The 18,489-nt window shown below is 44.7% G+C and overlaps 1 protein-coding gene across 2 annotated transcripts in view; it reads right to left on the bottom strand.

Annotated features, from left to right (window-relative positions):
• Positions 1 to 18,489, bottom strand: part of LOC115152436 (reelin) — a 292,154-nt gene that overhangs the window by 226,506 nt on the left and 47,159 nt on the right. For both annotated transcript variants that reach the window (XM_029697314.1, XM_029697315.1), the window contains exon 2: positions 627 to 734. In XM_029697314.1, the coding sequence (XP_029553174.1) occupies positions 627 to 734 (108 nt within the window). The remainder of the gene's footprint in view (positions 1 to 626; positions 735 to 18,489) is intronic.

Raw genomic sequence — 18,489 nt, 5'->3', positions numbered from 1 at the left:
AAGCAGTTCCTGAGAAAACCTGCATGACCTTTTGTGTACCTGTACACCAGCTGAGGATGACTTGTCATACTATAGTCAGTCAGTATGATCTCTTTCTCTATTTTCCATTGTTCCAATTTCTCCTGTGGTTTAGAAAGTTCTTCCCACATCATTTAACAGAACATATAGTACCTCTGGTATTTCCCCCCTCTATGGACAGATCTCCGTTCCCTTCTTTCTACAATCAAACAGCAAGAGTGTATCAACCCCAACCCCAGGCCACATCAACCCTAGACTCAACCCCAGTCTCATCCATCATAGCCTGTCTGATGCGCTGTGTGTGTTCTTTGGGTTGTGAGCAGTCTGAGTCTGGACTGGGATCAGAGGCCTGTGGAGGAGGAACTGGGAGAACCTGGGATCTTAATACACTAAAGTGGTTTCCTTTCATTAATTTAGGCATTGTTCTGTAACCATAGGGGGGAAGTGATTTGCCAGTAACTGCTGATCAAGGAAAGGAAATCATTTAATACTCCACTATGGAATATTCAGCTGATTGTTCATATTTTAGGTCTAAGCTTCATAGTAGATGACATTCGTTGGTTATCATATTGTTACTGAGGATGTCCAGAACTGATAGGTTGACTTACCGAAGCCGAAGGCAGCAGGAGCAGGGATAGGAGCAGACTGGACCGGAGTGGACGTGTAGAGACCGGTCACCAGCAGACCATCAAAATACATACTGGTGGAGACAGTCACTGTGGAGAGACAGAAACAAGAGTGTGAAGTGAGAGAAGCACTGCTAAGTTATTTGGTCATCTTTTCTTCACACACTCACACACATTGGAATAAACACACAAAGAAGCAAGCAACAGGCAAAACAGTAAATTCATAACAATGTGTTGGAATAGAGAGCACTAGTAATGTCTTTTTTTTGTAGGAACTAACTTGTTGGCCAAGCCTATGGTGAAAATAATTGGGTTTTTGGAAAAATGTAAAAAATAAGGCATGTGGTAAAAACAGGCTTGTTCTATGAAATAATCTTCATCAGCTAAAAATGTACTTTTTGTGAAATTTGAAGCATTTACAGTATGCAATAAAAACAAGTCCTTAATGCAGATAAAGGCTTCATAATTCATAAAGGCCATGTTAACTGACTGATATTATCTCATAGAACAAAACATGAAGGCTTCATAATTCATAAAGGTCATGTTAACTGACTGATATCATCTCATAGAACAAACATGAAGGCTTCATAATTCATGAAGGTCACGCTAACTGACTGATATTATCTCATAGAACAAAACATGAAGGCTTCATAATTCATGAAGGTCACGTTAACTGACTGATATTATCTCATAGAACAAAACATGAAGGCTTCATAATTCATAAAGGTCATGTTAACTGACTGATATTATCTCACAGAAACAAAAATATCAGATCTCCTAAGCCTGTTAACCTCAGACCATATTTTCAGCGTTTATCCCATATCCCCATTCTTTCCCCATAGAAATGGCTGAAGGAACCAGAGGTAACTAATTTCTGGTTTTAAGGACTACAATCTGGCGAGCACTATTGCAAGCAAGATAATATGAACATATTATGAAACACTCAAACCAGAGGTATGGCTCTAATTGCATTACCTCCCTGCAAAGTATATTAATCACCAATTACTGTATATGCTAATTACTTACAGGATCAAGATCAAGGATCAACAACAACACTAAGTCCTAGTCCTGTAATTATTATGATAGAAATCCTACAAACACAGGCCCACCTCTCCAGTAACATACAGCAGACTACATACTGATGCTAGATAATTAGCCAGTGTGATGTGTATCTATCTGGCAGAGAACATGCCCGCCACCAGCACTCCTTTAACACTCTCCCTGCTGCTAATGAGCCTAACGAGCACAGAGCACAGGTGTTCACGAGGGTCTGGCAATTAGAGAGGGGGGAGGGGTAGAGGGTAAAGGGGGTAGGGTGAGAAGGAGTCCCCTAAGGGAGGGAGGGGGTTGTATAAATAACAATATTTGTATGGGGGAGAGGGAAGGGAGAGGGAGAGAGGAAAAGACGGAAGAGAGGTGGGGGCACAGATGTGAGTGCAGGTGCTGGGAAGTTCCGGAGGTGGGGGTTGCACCCAGTTACAGATGCCAACTATGACAAATGTTACTCCACCCAACAAATAAGCCTACGGCAGCATAGGGAGAATGGCTTTCTGGTCTCTGTGGAGGTCTGAGTCACATACTAGGAGTGTTCTGTTATCTGATCTAACCACCCACTCTTCCACAGTGTGATCTACCACAGTATACCTGTTGGGGAAATCAAATATCCTTATTGATGAGTCAACGAAAGGAGTTTGATGAGCTAATCAGCTATACGTCCAAATGTCACAGTGTTACTCGGGGACTAGCCAATCCATGCCAGGTAGCCACAGTGTAGCCCCGAGGAGCAGACAGTCGATCAACAGTGTATCCAGCAGGTTAACTAGCTATTGGTTTTCTGTATAAATCTAATTCTGATTGACAGGACCACAGTACCACAAGACTACATTACTGGAGTTACTGTAAAACCTCACTAGCCACAGCAGGACTATATCAATGGATTTAAAACACCACAGGACAACTTCACTGTAATAAAATATCTCTGGACTACATGACTATTGAGTGACAGGACCACAGGACTACACAACTACACCATTACATCACTAGTGTAAAACATCACTGGACTAGATGACTATTGACTGACAGGACCACAGCACCACACGACTACATCACTACATCATTGACATAAAAACACCACAGGACTACACAGCTACATCACTGGAGTAAAAACAAACTAGCATCACTTACTTTGTGGCTCATGGCTCATGGCTTGGCCTGGTGCAACGAGGGGAAAACTAAGGCTCTAAAGGAATACAGTACACTCCTAAACGAATATGTGTCTGGCTGGGTTCTGTATATTAAAGAAGAAAGAGAACCAAAGCTGACACGGAATTCCACCTCAGTTTGTTATGGAACTGGGTGAAGGATGAGAGACAGAGACTCATAGTGTAGTGGTGTGAGTAATACAATCTGGGTCTGGGTCTGTTTATGTGTGGGGAATTTGGGGAAGCAAACTTCTGTGGCCTCATGTCTGTCTGTATGTCTATCTGTCTCTGTCTGTCTCGGTCTATGGATGCTTGCGGTTCCAGTGGTGGGCTTCATGACCCTAGTTGAAAAGTAGTCATTTATACTGACAAAAATATAAACTTAACATGCACCAATTTCAACGATTTTACTGAGTTATAGATCATATAAGGGAAACAGTCAATGGAAGTACATGAATTAGGCCCTGACGTCACGCCCTGAACTTAGAGACGTTTATTTCTCTAATTTGGTTAGGTCAGGGTGTTTTTCTATTTCTTTGTTTTGGCTGAGTGTGGTTTCCAATCAGAGGCAGCTGTCCATCGTTATCTCTGATCGGGAACCATACTTAGGCAGCCCTTTTTCCCTCCTTGAGTTGTGGGATCTTGTTTTTGTGTAGCTGCCTTGGAGCAGCCCCAGAACGTCACGTTTCTGTTTATCCTGTTTATTGTTTTGTTCGTTTTCACTTCAAAATAAAGGATGTGGAATTACCAGCACGCTGCGCCTTGGCTTATTTATGACAGGGAGTTTGAGGACAGTGATCGTGACAGAAGATCCCACCACAAGAAAGCCAAGCAGCGTGCGCTTACTGGGAAGACGAGCTGGACCGGGGAGAACCAACATCAAGGGAAGCATGAGAGGCAGAGTTAGGGTGGACACCTGAGCCAACTCCCCGTGCTTACCGTGGGGAGCGAGTGACAAGGCAAGCACTGTGTTATGCGGTGATGCGCACTGTGTCACCAGTGCCCACTCACAGTCCGGTGCGATCTGTGCCCGCGCACTGCAGTTGTCGAGCTGGGTTGAGCATCCAGCAAAGACGGGCTGTGCCAGCCATACGCTCCAGACCTCCAGTTCGCCTCCACGGCCCAGTATATCCTGCGCCAGATCTGCACACTGTGTTGCCAGTGCGCCTGCACAGCCCAGTTCGTCCTGTGCCAGCACTCCGCCCTTGCCGGGCTAAAGTAAACATCCAGCCAGAACGGGTTGTGCCAGCCCTAAGCTCCAGACCTCCAGTGCGCCTCCACGGCCCAGTATACCCTGTGCCAGCTCTGCGCACCCGGTCTCCAGTGCGTCTCCCCAGTCCGGTGAGACCTGTTCCAGCTCCACGAAAGAAGCCTCCATTGATGATCCATGGCACGAAGCCTCCAGTGATGATCCATGGCCCGGAGCCTCCAGTGATGATCCATGGCCCGGAGCCTCCAGTGATGATCCATGGCCCGGAGCCTCCAGTGATGATCCATGGCCCGGAGCCTGTAGGGATGATCCATGGCCCGGAGCCTGTAGGGATGATCCATGGCCCGGAGCCTGTAGGGATGATCCATGGCCCGGAGCCTGTAGGGATGATCCATGGCCCAGAGCCTCGTGATGATCCCTGGCCCGGAGCCTCCAGTGATGATCCCTGGCCCGGAGCCTCCAGTGATGATCCCTGGCCCGGAGCCTCCAGTGATGATCCATGGCCCGGAGCCTCCAGTGATGATCCATGGCCCGGAGCCTCCAGTAATGATCCATGGCCCGGAGCCTCCAGTAATGATCCATGGCGAGAAGCCTCCAGTAATGATCCATGTCAAGAAGCCTCCAGTGATAATCCATGGTGCAGAACATGTAGTGATGATCCATGGCACGGAGCCTACAGCGAAGTCCCCCATTCCGGAGCCTCTAGTGACGTCCCCCAGTCCGGAGCCTCCAGCGACGTCGCCCAGTCCGGAGCCTCCAGCGGCGGCCCCCAGTCCAGAGTCTCCAGCGACAGTCGGCAGTCCAGAGTCTTCAGCGGCGGTCGGCAGTTCAGAGCCTCCGGCGATGATCCACGGTCTGGTCCCTCCAGCAACACAGAAGCGTGGGGATCAGCGGGCGGAGTGGGGGCTATGCCCCGAACCAGACCCGCTGCCAAGAAAAGATGCCCACCCGGACCCTCCCCTATAGGTTCAGGTTTTCGGCCGGGAGTCCGCACCTTTGGGGGAGGGGTAGTACTGTCACGCCCTGACCTTAGAGACGTTTATTTTCCTCTAGTTTGGTTAGGTCAGGGTGTGATGTGAGGTGGGCAATCTGTTTTTTCTATTTCTTTGTTTTGGCTGAGTGTGGTTTCCAATCAGAGGCACGCCAGGTCCATCGTTGTCTCTGATTGGGAACAATACTTAGGCAGCCCATTTTCCCTCCTTGAGTTGTGGGATCTTGTTTTTGTGTAGCTGCCTTGGAGCAGCCCCAGAACGTCACATTTCTGTTCATCCTGTTTATTGTTTTGTTCGGTTTTACTTCAAAATAAAGGATGTGGAATTACCGGCAAGCTGTGCCTTGCCTTATTTATGACAGGGAGTTTGAAGACAGTGATCGTGACACCTGATCTATAGATTTCACATGACTGGGCACGGGGCGCAGCCATGGGGCCTGGGAGGGCATAGGCCCACCCACTGGAGAGCCAGGCACAGCCAATCAGAAGGAGTGTTTCCCCACAAAAAAGCTTTATTACAAACAGAAATACTCCTTAGTTTCATCAGCTGTCCGTGTGGCTGGTCTCAGACAATCCTACAGGTGAAGAGCCAGATGTGGAGGTCCTGGGCTGGCGTGGTTACACGTGGTCTGCAGTTGTGAGGCCGGTTGGACGTATTGGCAAATTTTCTAAAATGATATTGGGGATGGCTTACGGTAGAGAAATAAACATTAAATTCTCTGACAACAGCTCTAATGGACATTCCTGCAGTCAGCATGCCAACTGCACGCTCCCTCAAAATTTGAGACATCTGTGGCATTGTGTTGTGTGACAAAACTGCACATTTTAAAGTGGCCTTTAATTGTCACAAGCACAAGGTGCACCTGTGTAATGATCATGCTGTTTAATACACTTCTTGATATGCCACACCTGTCAAGTGGATGGATTATCCTGGTGAAGGAGAATTGTTCACTAACAGGGATGTAAACACATTTCTGCACAGAATTTGAGAGAAATAAGCTTTTTGTGCATATCGAACATTTCTGGGATCTTTCATTTAATCTATTGAAAGATGGGACCAACACCTTCGTTGTTGTTTATGTTTTTGTTTAGTATATTTAAATTGTTTATTAATCAGTCACCCAATCAAGGCAGGGCCCACCAGTTACCCACATGGGTCCCTGCTTGTCAAACATCTCATTCCTTCCTCTTGGGCCACCCACAGGCCTGGGACTAGGGGCTTCAGCCCCTGCATTAATCCGGCACTACTTCTCCCTGTCTGTCCCCTCATCTCTTTCCTCACTCTCTCTCCTCCCTGTTGCATCCAGAGTATATGAGCGGAGTTGAGGTTGGAAATCCCGCTCATCGCTCCATGTCCTTTCCAACCACTCCGCTAAAAACCGCTCCACGCTCACATAAAGAAAAACAAGCTCTTCAAATTCCCTCCATTCATTAAAATCACAATTTAACCAACACCCATCTATTTTTGTGACTACCTGAACCTACAATTTGGTTTTTGGAGTATTGAAACCAAACCATATGATTTGAAAGAAAAGTAAACATGAAAAGGTGAGTAAGAAGTGCACACCATTTCAGATAGGCTATATGTCATATTAAACAGCCTATAAACACTCTAAATAGGTCAGGAGCCAGACAGGGAGACTAAGAAGGAAAGACAATTAATTATTTAGGCTACATTATTTCAATTATTTCAAGGCTATAGCCTACAAAGAAATATATTTTGAAGCATTTGCGAGTGTGACTCAATAGGCTGGTAGGGCCATAAAACACTCAGCTTTTTAACACCATTTCATTGTATTAAATCATTATAGTCTATACATTGTGCATATAGGCTGTGGCTTACTTAGACTTAAATACAAATTAAACAAAAAATGCCTTATTAGGCTCAGTCTACAGTGCCTTTGAATTCATTTTTAGAAACAGGAGTTTTGCCTGTGTCTGTGGCTTCAGGGTCATGCAATGGTGCTCGGAGAGTAGGTCAGCAGCGGAGAATATCCTCTCTGAGCTTGCAGAGCCATTGGGGATGCTAAACACCCTTTGGGACAATCTTACCAGGCTGGGCAGAGATGCAGAGTTGTTATTTAAAAAAATTCTATAGGTAGTCCTAAAGGTTTTTAGGCAAAATAACCCAATCAAAATGGAAAGCTCCTTGAAAGTGGGAATATGCCAGGCCTATTGGGCCAAAATCACGTATGGCTTATTGTCTAGATAACAGAACAAAAGAGATCTGATTTTTAGTTTATAAATACTTTGCTACAATGACACACTTAGTTATCTACCCACCTCGTTACTTTCTGTTAGCATGTTCATGTAGTAAGTACACCATCATGTTTTCAGAATATGTGTCTTTTCAGATTCCACAATGAGTCTTTGGTCGTGGAAACTACATCACGTCACTCCCTCTCTTGCTCTTGGTCCTAATTTTTTTAAGTCACCTTGATTTTGCACCTGTGTGTTTTATCAGTTTCTTTATGAAAATATTTAGCTCCATCACAGTACCTGAAGTAAGGGGCTACAGCAGCACACAAATTGACTACAAATCCATGCTGGGTTGGGCATGCTCTGAACTCTCTGGATACTCGTCTCTCTCCTCCCTGTCTCTTCTCCCTCTCTCACCCCTCTCTCTCCTTCCTTTCTCTTCTCCCTCTCTTTCAAACCTCTCTCTTCTACCTCTCACTCCCACTTCTCACTCCTCCCTGTCTCTCCTCCATCTCTCTCCTCCCTTCTCTCTCCTCCCTGTCTCTCCTCTCGCTCTCTCCTCTCGCTCTCTCCTCTCGCTCTCTCCTCTCGCTCTCTCCTCTCGCTCCTCCATCTCTCTCTCCTCCCTCTCTCCTCCCTGTCGCTTCTCCCTCTTTCTCATCCGTGTCTCTCATCCTGCTCTCATCCTTGTCTCTCCTCCCTCTCCTTCTCCTCCCTCTCTCTCTCTCTCACCCCTCTCTCTCTCTCCTCCCTCTCTCTCCTTCCTTCCTTTCTCTTCTCCCTCTCTTTCAAACCTCTCTCTTCTACCTCACTCCCACTTCTCGCTCCTCCCTGTCTCTCCTCCATCTCTCTCCTCTCTCTCTCCTCCCTCTCTCCTCCCTGTCTCTCCTCTCGCTCTCTCCTCTCCATCTCTCTCTCCTCCCTCTCTCCTCCCTGTCACTTCTCCCTCTTTCTCATCCGTGTCTCTCATCCGTGTCTCATCCTTGTCTCTCCTCCCTCTCCTTCTCCTCCCTCTCTCTCTCTCTCACCCCTCTCTCTCTCTCCTCCCTCTCTCTCCTTCCTTCCTTTCTCTTCTCCCTCTCTTTCAAACCTCTCTCTTCTACCTCACTCCCACTTCTCGCTCCTCCCTGTCTCTCCTCCATCTCTCTCCTCTCTCTCTCCTCCCTCTCTCCTCCCGTCTCTCTCCTCCCTGTCTCTCCTCTCGCTCTCTCCTCTCCATCTCTCTCTCCTCCCTCTCTCCTCCCTGTCACTTCTCCCTCTTTCTCATCCATGTCTCTCATCCGTGTCTCTCCTCCCTCTCCTTCTCCTCCCTCTCTCACCCCGCTCTCTCCTCCCTCTCTCTCTCCTTCCTTTCTCTTCTCCCTCTTTCAAACCTCTCTCCTCCCCTGTCTCTCCTCCCCTGTCTCTCCTCCCCTGTCTCTCCTCCCTCCCTCTCTCTTCCCTCCCTCTCTCCTCCCTCCCTCTCGCTTCTCCCTCTCGCTTCTCCCTCTCGCTTCTCCCTCTTTCTCATCTGTCTCTCTCATCCGTGTCTCTCCTCCCTCTCCTTTTCCTCTCTCTCTCTCATCCCTCTCTCTTCTCCCTCTCTTTCCTCCATGTCTGTCATCCCTCTCTCTCCTCCCTCCCTCTCACCTCCCTCCCTCTCTCCTCCCTCCCTCTCGCTTCTTCCTCTCGCTTCTCCCTCTCGCTTCTCCCTCTCGCTTCTCCCTCTCGCTTCTCCCTCTTTCTCATCTGTCTCTCTCATCTGTCTCTCCTCCCTCTCCTCCTCCTCTCTCTCTCATCTCTCTCTCTTCTCCCTCTCTTTCCTCCATGTCTGTCATTCCTCTCTCTCCTCCCTCCCTCTCCTCCCTCTCTCTTCCCTGTCTTTTCTCCCTCTCGCTCCTCCCTGTCTCACTCCTCCTCTCTCCCCTTGTCTCACTCCCAATCTTCCCACTCCAGCCTTGGTTAATCTTTCTCCACACTCCAGTCAAATTGGGCATGCTCCGCTCCTCTCTGGATACTCGTCTCTCTCCTCCCTGTCTCTTCTCCCTGTCTCTCCTCCCGCTCTCCCCCTGCCTCTCCCCCCTCTCTCCTCCCTGTCTCTCCTCCCACTCTCTCATCCCTCTCTCTCCTCCCTGTCTCTTCTACCTCTTTCTCATCTGTCTCTCTCATCCATGTCTCTCCTCCCTCTCCCTCTTTCCTCCCTCGTCTCCTTCCTCTCTCTCCTCCATGTCTGTCATCCCTCTCCCTCCTCTCTCTCTCCCCCTCCCTCTCTCTTCCCTGTCTTTTCTCCCTCCCACACTTCTCGTCTCTCCCCTTGTCTCGCTCCCACTCTTTCTACCCCCTCTCTCTCTCCTTCCTGTCTCTACCCTGGTCTCTCCCCAACCTGTCTCTACTCTGCTATCCCTCTTCCCATTGTTTTCTGTTCTCCCTCCTCCATTTGTCAACCTTCTCCTCCTCCCTCTCCTCTCCTGGCTTTTTTTTTAGTCCACTGTTTACAGATACAATATCAGTTAGTATATTCAGTTTATATACAGTGCCTTCAGAAAGTATTCATACGCCTTGAATTATTCCACATATTGTTGTGTTACAGCCTGAATTAAAAATGGATTAAATCATTTTTTTCCCCTCACCCAACTACACACAATAACCCATAATGACAAAGTGAAAACATGTTTTTAGAACTTGTAGAACATGTATTGAAAAATAAATACAGAAATATTTAATTTACATAAGTATTCACACCGCTGAGTCAATGTAGAAGCACCTTTGGCAAACGATTATCGCTGTAAGTCTTTTTGGGTAAGTCTCTAAGAGGTTTGCACACCTGGATCGTACAATATTTGCTCATTATTCTTTTTAAAATTCTTCAAGATCTGTCAAGTTGATTGTTGATCATTGGTAGACAGCCATTTTCAAGTTTTGCCATGGATTTACAACCGATTTAAGTTAAAGTATAACGCTTTGTATCCAGGACAAAAAGTTAAATTCTTTGCCACATTTTTTGCAATATCACCTAAGTGCGTGATTCCATAGAGGAGGCATGTTTTGGAATAAAAGTAAGAAATGAATACAGAGAAATTATCATATTGATAAAATATGATTTTGTAATAGTAGAATTGGTTAGTAAAAAAAAAAGAAACTAAAAGAGGTGGCCTAAAGCCCCAACACTACATCACAATACCCCAAACCCAACATGTCTCCTTCCATCTATCTTCTGGCTTTTAGACAAAAACAGCTTTTAGTAACCAACATACTCCACTGTCCTGCATACTGTTTGATATATATTATATACTTTTTGTCTGCTGGCAAATGACTGGATGTGAGTTTAAAGTGATGCATATCCTGTACTCTACTCACATCTACTCATATGGATCTGTTTTAACACCTGTCACTATATAACGTAATCATACCTGCATCTGTCCATATATACACTGTACTCATACCACTACCTGTCCCTATAAACTGTAATCATACCACTACCTTTTCCCTACATATTGTAATCATACCACCACCTTTCCCTATATACTGTAATCATACCACTACCTGTCCCTATATACTGTAATCATACCACCACCTGTCCCTATATACTGTAATCATACCACCACCTGTCCCTGTATACTGTCTGTAATCATAATTCTACTTATCCCTATATACTGTAATAATACCACAACATGTCCCTATATACTGTAATCATACCACCACCACCTATCACTATAATCATACCACTACCTGACCCTATATACTTTAATCATACAGCATACTTTCCCTATATACTGTAATCATACCACATCCTGTCCCTATATACTGTAATCATACTACATCCTGCCCCTATATACTGTAATTATACCACATCCTGTCCCTATATACTGTAATCATACCACCACCTGTCCCTGTAAACTGTCTGTAATCATACCACTACCTATACTTATCTACTGTAATCATCCCTTCACCTGTCCATATATACTGTAAATATACAAATACCTGTCCCGAAAATACTGCAACCATACCACTACCTGTCCCTATATACTGTAATCATACCACCACCACCTATCACTATAATCAAACCACATCCTGTCCCTATATACTGTAATCATACCACTACCTGTCCCTATACACTACTCATACCACTACCTGTCCCTATATACTGTAATCACACCACCACCTGTCCCTGTATACCAGGGGTGTCAAATGTCCGGACCGCGGGCCGGATCAGGCCCGCAAAGGGGTTTAATCCGGCCCGCGAGATGATTTTGTAAAGTATAAAAATGAGCTGCAATTTCTCAATAAAATAAACTGCTGTTCCAATTGCATCCACTGGATGGCGCAATAGCAATTGTGTTAAGCAAGCAAACTGTTTATACCGGAGCAGAGCAAGTAGGTCAAGCAAGTGCAGCCAGTCCGGATGAGCTACTTTGTTTTGCCCACAATATTTATTACGACTTCTACTTTTAACATTATTTGCTTTGGCACCCTCATTGCCCCAATATGTCTCTGTCAAAAAAGAGAAAAGTGGACGCGGGTCTGGCGGGTCTGGCGGGTCTGAAGAAACAGCAGTCTGTGTTTACTCACAGCCGAGACATCAGTGATGCTGCAGTGAAAGCTAGCTATCTCATTGCTAATGAAATCGCAGTGGCTTCAAAACCATTTAGTGAGGGTGAATTTGTAAAAACATGCATGATGAAGGCAGCGGAGATTGTGTGCCCTGAAAAGCGCCAGGCTTTTGCAAATATCAGCCTGACAAGAAACACAGTTGCAGACAGGATTTCCGATCTTTCAGTGGATTTGGACAGCCAGTTGAAGCAAAAAGTAAAGTCATTTATTGGGTTTTCAGTTGCAATTGATGAAAGCACGGACATTACAGATGTTGCACAACTGGCCATTTTCATCCGCGGAGTTGATGACACATTGACCATCACCGAGGAGTTCGTGGAGTTGGTGCCGATGACAGATACAACGACAGCAGCTGATATTTTCACCGCACTCGTCGGCGCGCTGGACAGGGTCGGAGTGGAGTGGTCCCGCGCTGTCAGCCTGGCTACAGATGGTGCGCCCTCAATGATCGGGAAAAAAGCAGGCGTTGTGACAAAGTTCAGAGAGAAAGTGCAATCTGCAAATGGAGGACGTGATTTTTGGACTTTTCACTGTATTTTGCACCAGGAGGCTTTGTGTTGCAAGTCATTAAAGATGGATAACGTCATGAAGGTGGTCATCCAAACTGTTAATTTCATCCGATCCAGAAGCCTGAATCACCGTCAGTTTGACAGCCTTCTCAGAGAGAAAGACCACATCTATGGCCTGCCATACCACACTGAGGTAAGATGGTTAAGCCAAGGTGCTGTGCTTAGGCGTTTCTTTGATTTACGAGAAGAAATTGAACAGTTCATGGAAGAAAAGGGCAAACCAGTGTTAGAATTTCATTCCGCAGAATGGATGCAGGACCTTGCATTTATGGTGGATGTTACAGAGCACCTGAATAACTTGAACAAACAGCTGCAAGGGCGCAACAAAGTCGTCACGCAGTATTATGACAGCATACGTTCTTTCAAGTTGAAGCTGTCATTGTGGGAGACGCAACTCGCCGGTGGTGATGCAGCTCACTTCTCCTGCCTGAAAAATGTGTGTGCGACCCAACATGTGGCAGACATGAAGCGGTTCAAAGATAAAATAACGGGACTGTTACGGGAGTTTGAGCAACGCTTTCAGATTTTTGGTGAACTGGAGAAAAACGTCAAAGTTTTTTGCGCGCCATTCACCGTGAATCCCTCAGATCTGCCCGTCAGATTGAAATAATAGACTTGCAGTGTGACTCGGATATGAAGGGCAAATTTGCCGCAGCTGGCTTGGACACATTTTATCAGAATCTCTTGCCAGGTTACCCCAACTTGACAGCCCTCGCTGCAAAACTGTTGTGCATGTTTGGAACCACATATCTTTGTGAGCAAGTTTTCTCTGTAATGAGCATAAATAAAACAAAGCTGTGCTCAAGGCTCACGCACAAGCACTTGAATCACATCCTGAAGTTGGCTGCCACTCAGGATGTGACGCCTGATATTGATGCGCTGGTGAAAGCTAAAAGATGCCAGGTATCAGGAGTCAACTAAACTATGCAACCCCACTTAAAGTGCTGCATGAGACACCCTGATATAGTTCTGTGATCTGTGATATACTTCTGTGAATCACTGAGGCATTGTGTGTTTGTGTGTTCTTTTTCTTTAGAATTTTCAAATAAACTTGAGGTGTTTTATGATTAATAGTGATGTTGTGCTTGTACTATTGTGGACACACTGTCCTCAGGCTCCAGCTTTATGTTGATCGTATTAAAACAAAGAAAACAATCTGAAGTTGTTGTTTTTAAGTTATATATACCATGATTTTACCGGTCCGGCCCACTTGGGAATAGATTTTCCTCCGTGTGGCCCCTGAGCTAAAATGAGTTTGACACCCCTGCTGTATACTGTCTGTAATCATACTTCTACTTATCCCTATATACTGTAATAATACCACTACCTGTCCCTATATACTGTACTAATACCACTACCTGTCCATATATACTGTAATCACACTATCACCTGTCCCTATATACTGTAATAATACTGCTACCTGTCCATATATACTGTAATCACACTATAACCTGTCCCTATATACTGTAATCATAACACCACCACCTATCACTATAATCATACCACATCCTGTCCCTATATACTGTAATCATACCACTACCTGTCCCTATACACTAATCATACAAACACCTGTCCTGAAAATACTGTAATCATACCACTACCTGTCCCTATATACTGTAATCATACCACTACCTGTCCCTATATAATGTAATCATACCACTACCTGTCCCTATATACAGTAATCATACCATCACCTGTCCCCATATACTGTAATAATGCCGCTACCTGTCCATATATACTGTAATCACACTATAACCTGTCCCTATATACTGTAATCATACCACCACCACCTATCACTATAATCATACCACATCCTGTCCCTATATACTGTAATCATACCACTACCTGTCCCTATAGACTGTAATCACACCAACCCCTGTCCCTATAGACTGAAATCATCCCACACCTGTCCCTATATACTGTAATCATACCACCACCAACTATCACTATAATCATACCACTACCTGTCCCAATATACTTTAATCATACAGCATACTTTCCCTATATACTGTAATCATACCACATCCTGTCCCTATATACTGTAATCATACCTCCACCTGTCCCTGTATACTGTCTGTAATCATACTTCTGCTTATCCCTATATACTGTAATAATACCGCTACCTGTCCCTATATACACTGTAATCATACCTATACCTGTCCATATATACTGTAATCACACCATCAACAACTATTACTATAATCATACCACTACCTGTCCCATTATACTTTAATCATACAGCATACTTTCCCTATATACTGTAATCATACCACATCCTGTCCCTATATACTGTAATCATACCACACCTGTCCCTATATACTGTAATCATACCACCACCTGTCCCTGTATACTGTCTGTAATCATACTTCTACTTATCCCTATATACTGTAATAATACCGCTACCTGTCCCTATATACTGTAATCATACCTACACCTGTCCATATATACTGTAATCACACCACCACCTGTCCCTATATACTGTAATCATACCCCACCTGTCCCTATATACTGTACTCATGCCTACACCTGTCCATATATACTGTATTTTTAAGACCGAAGAGACATGCTCCGTTTTGTTCGTGCGTTCAGGTCACTATCCGAAGGGTGACGCGCGAGCGTATTTCGTGACAATTTTTTCAAAATATTCCAATACCGTACTTAGAAGCATGTCAAACGCTGTTTAAAATCAATTTTTATGCTATTTAAATCGTAGATAGCGATAATATTCCAACCGGGCGACGTTGAATTCATTCAAAGGCTGAAAGAAAAAAATTGAGAATCCTCATGAATGCGCTTCTCAGTCTCACTGTTCCCAGGCTGACCACTCACAAACAGAGCTGCTGTACTTCGCCCAGAGACTGCAGACACCCCATTACACTTTCTGGCACCTTCTGAGAGCCAATGGAAGCCTTAGAAAATGTCACGTTACAGCAAAGATGCTGTATTTTCGATAGAGATGCAACTGAAGGACAACAAATTGTCAGACAGGGCACTTCCTGTATGGAATATTCTCAGGTTTTGGCATGCCATATGAGTTCTGTTATACTCACAGACACCATTCAAACAGTTTTAGAAACTTTTAGAGTGTTTTCTATCCAAATCTACTAATTATATGCATATTCTCATTTCTGGGTAAGAGTAGTAACCAGTTTAAATCGGGTACGTTTTTTATCCGGCTGTGCAAAATACTGCCCCCTAGCCCCAACAGGTTAAAGGGGTCAAACCAGAACCAACAGACTTCGAAGGGCTGTAAAGCCCAAATGAGACCTAAAGCCTCCTTTTCAATTACAGAATAGTTTTGCTGATACTTATTAAATTTACGGGAAAAGAAACTGACTGGACACTCAACAATGTCATCATTTTCCTGGAGAAGCACAGCCCCAGCACCGATTTGACAGGCGTCTACCTGCAATTTGAAAGGTTTCCCAAAATGTGGTGCTGCCAAACACAAAAGAGCCTTGACTGCATCAAATGCCTCTTGACACTGGGTGGACCAGATAAATTCAGCCTTGGCCTTCAGATTGGTCAGTGGGGACACTACTACCGAAAAGTTTACAAAAAGCACGGTTGTACCCCGCCATTCCCAGGAAGCGCATCAGTTCTTTCTTTGTGGAGGGCTGTGGGAACTGCTTCACAGCCTGGACCTTGGCTTCCATTGGACAGACAACACCCTGACCAACAACCTTGCCTAGGTATGTGAATGTAGCTTTGGCTAACTCACACTTTGCCAAATTGATAGTCAACCTGGCCCACACCAGTCTTTCGAACAGGGCTTGCACTCTCCAGACATGCTCCTCCCAGGAGTCTGAGTAGATGACCACGTTGTCCAAATACACGGCACACCCTTCCAGACCTGAGACCACCCGATTCATCAGCCTCTGGAAGGTGGCTGGAGCATTCCGCAAGCCGAAAGGCATCACTGTATAAGAGAACAAACCAGATGGAGTTATAAAGGCAGCAATCTCACAAGCTCTTTTGGTAAGGGGTACTTGCCAATATCCCTTTAAAAGACCAAATTTTCGAACATTCTTTGCTGACCCAACTTGATCAATACAGTCCTCCATCCTAGGAAGAGGGTAAAGGTCTGCTTTAGTAATATTGTTAACTTTTCTATAATCAGTGCAAGGTCTGAAAGTGGAATCAGACTTTTTGACCAGAAGACAGGGTGAAGCCCAATTTGAACAACATGGCTCCGCAATACCATTGTCCAACATATACTGCACCTCTGTTTCCAATTGCAGTCTCTTCTCCTCAGATACATGATAAAATATCTGTTTGATAGGCTTAGCATCTCCGATGTCTATGTCATGCTCAATTAACCTGTTATGGATAGGGGGCAGTATTTTCACGGCTGGATAAAAACGTACCCGATTTAATCTGATTATTACTCCTGCCCAGAAACTAAAATATGCATATAATTATTAGCTTTGGATAGAAAACACTCCAAAGTTTCTAAAACTGTTTGAATGGTGTCTGTGAGTATAACAGAACTCTTTTGGCAGGCCAAAACATGAGAAGATTCTGTTCAGGAAGTACCCTGTCTGACCATTTCTTGCCCTTCTTTATTATCTCTATCCATTACAAAGGATCTCTGCTGTTACGTGACACTTCCTACAGCTTCCATGGGCTCTCAGAGCCCGGGAAAAAGCTGAATGACGTAATTCAAAGCCCTGGCTGAAACACGCGAGCGCTTTTGCTAAGTGGTCTATCAGCGGACAAAGGGATTCATGCTCGTGCACGATACCACACCATGATTTTATTCTATCGTCTGTGAACGGATTCAACGACTCCCGGTCGGAATATTATCGCTTTTTTTACGAGAAAATTGATTTTAAACAGCGGTTGACATGCTTCGAAGTACAGTAATGAAATATTTAGAAATCTTTTGTCACGAAATGCGCCATGCGCGTGACCCTTATTTACCATTGGGATAGTGTCTTGAACGCACGAACAAAACGTCGCTGTTGGAACATAACTATGGATTATTTTGAACCAAACCAACATTTGTTATTGAAGTAGAAGTCCTGGGAGTGCATTCATGACGAAGAACACCAAAGGTAATCAAACTTTTCTAATAGTAAATCGGAGTTTGGTGAAGGCTAAACTTGCTGGGTGTCTAAATAGCTAGCCCTGTGATGCCGGGCTATCTACTTAGAATATTGTAAAATGTGCTTTCACCGAAAAGCTATTTTAAAATCGGACATATCGAGTGCATAGAGGAGTTCTGTATCTATAATTCTTAAAATAATTGTTATGTTTTTTGTGAACGTTTATCGTGAGTAATTTTGTAAATTCACCGGAGGTTTGCGGGGGGGGTATGCTAGTTCTGAACGTCACATGCTAATGTAAAAAAGCTGTTTTTTGATATAAATATGAACTTGATTGAACAAAACATGCATGCATTGTATAACATAATGTCCTAGGGTTGTCATCTGATGAAGATCATCAAAGGTTAGTGCTGCATTTAGCTGTGGTTTTGTTTTTTGTGACATTATATGCTAGCTTGAAAAATGGGTGTCTGATTATTTCTGGCTGGGTACTCTGCTGACATAATCTAATGTTTTGCTACCAATTCATCACGTTTCTCAGAGTCTAAATGATCTACCAAAACCCCAAGGTTTTGCAAAGTCTTGGAGTTTTTCAACTGACCTTGTAAGACCTCATCCGAAACCCTAACTACCTCCTCTTCTCCCCCCTCCACAAAGTTAAAGCCACAAGATGCAGTGACTGGAGCAGCAGTCAACGCTGACCTCACCGCTGGAGTGCCTTCCACTTTGCTTAGATCACGGAGTGATAACATTTTAACAGGTTCACATGGCATAATTTAGAGGACTTCCTATGACCAGGGGTTTCAATAAGATAGTTCAAATCTGACACTTTGCGCAACACAGTGAAAGGACCACAGTATTTTGCCTGAAAAGGTGAACTTACAAGAGGCAGAAGAGCAAGTACACAATCACCAGGACTAAACTCATGCAGCTCTGCCTGTCCGTCATATTTCAGTTTCATTTTCTGTTGAGAACATTTTAGTTTTTCTTTCGCCAGTTCACCAGCCCTATACAACTTCAGCCTAAAACCATTTACA

The sequence above is a fragment of the Salmo trutta genome, chromosome 17, assembly GCF_901001165.1.
Source record: "Salmo trutta chromosome 17, fSalTru1.1, whole genome shotgun sequence".
NCBI classification, from domain to species: Eukaryota; Metazoa; Chordata; class Actinopteri; order Salmoniformes; family Salmonidae; genus Salmo; species Salmo trutta.
Note: the sequence above shows the minus strand (reverse complement) of the source record. Positions and strands in the feature narration are given on the sequence as shown.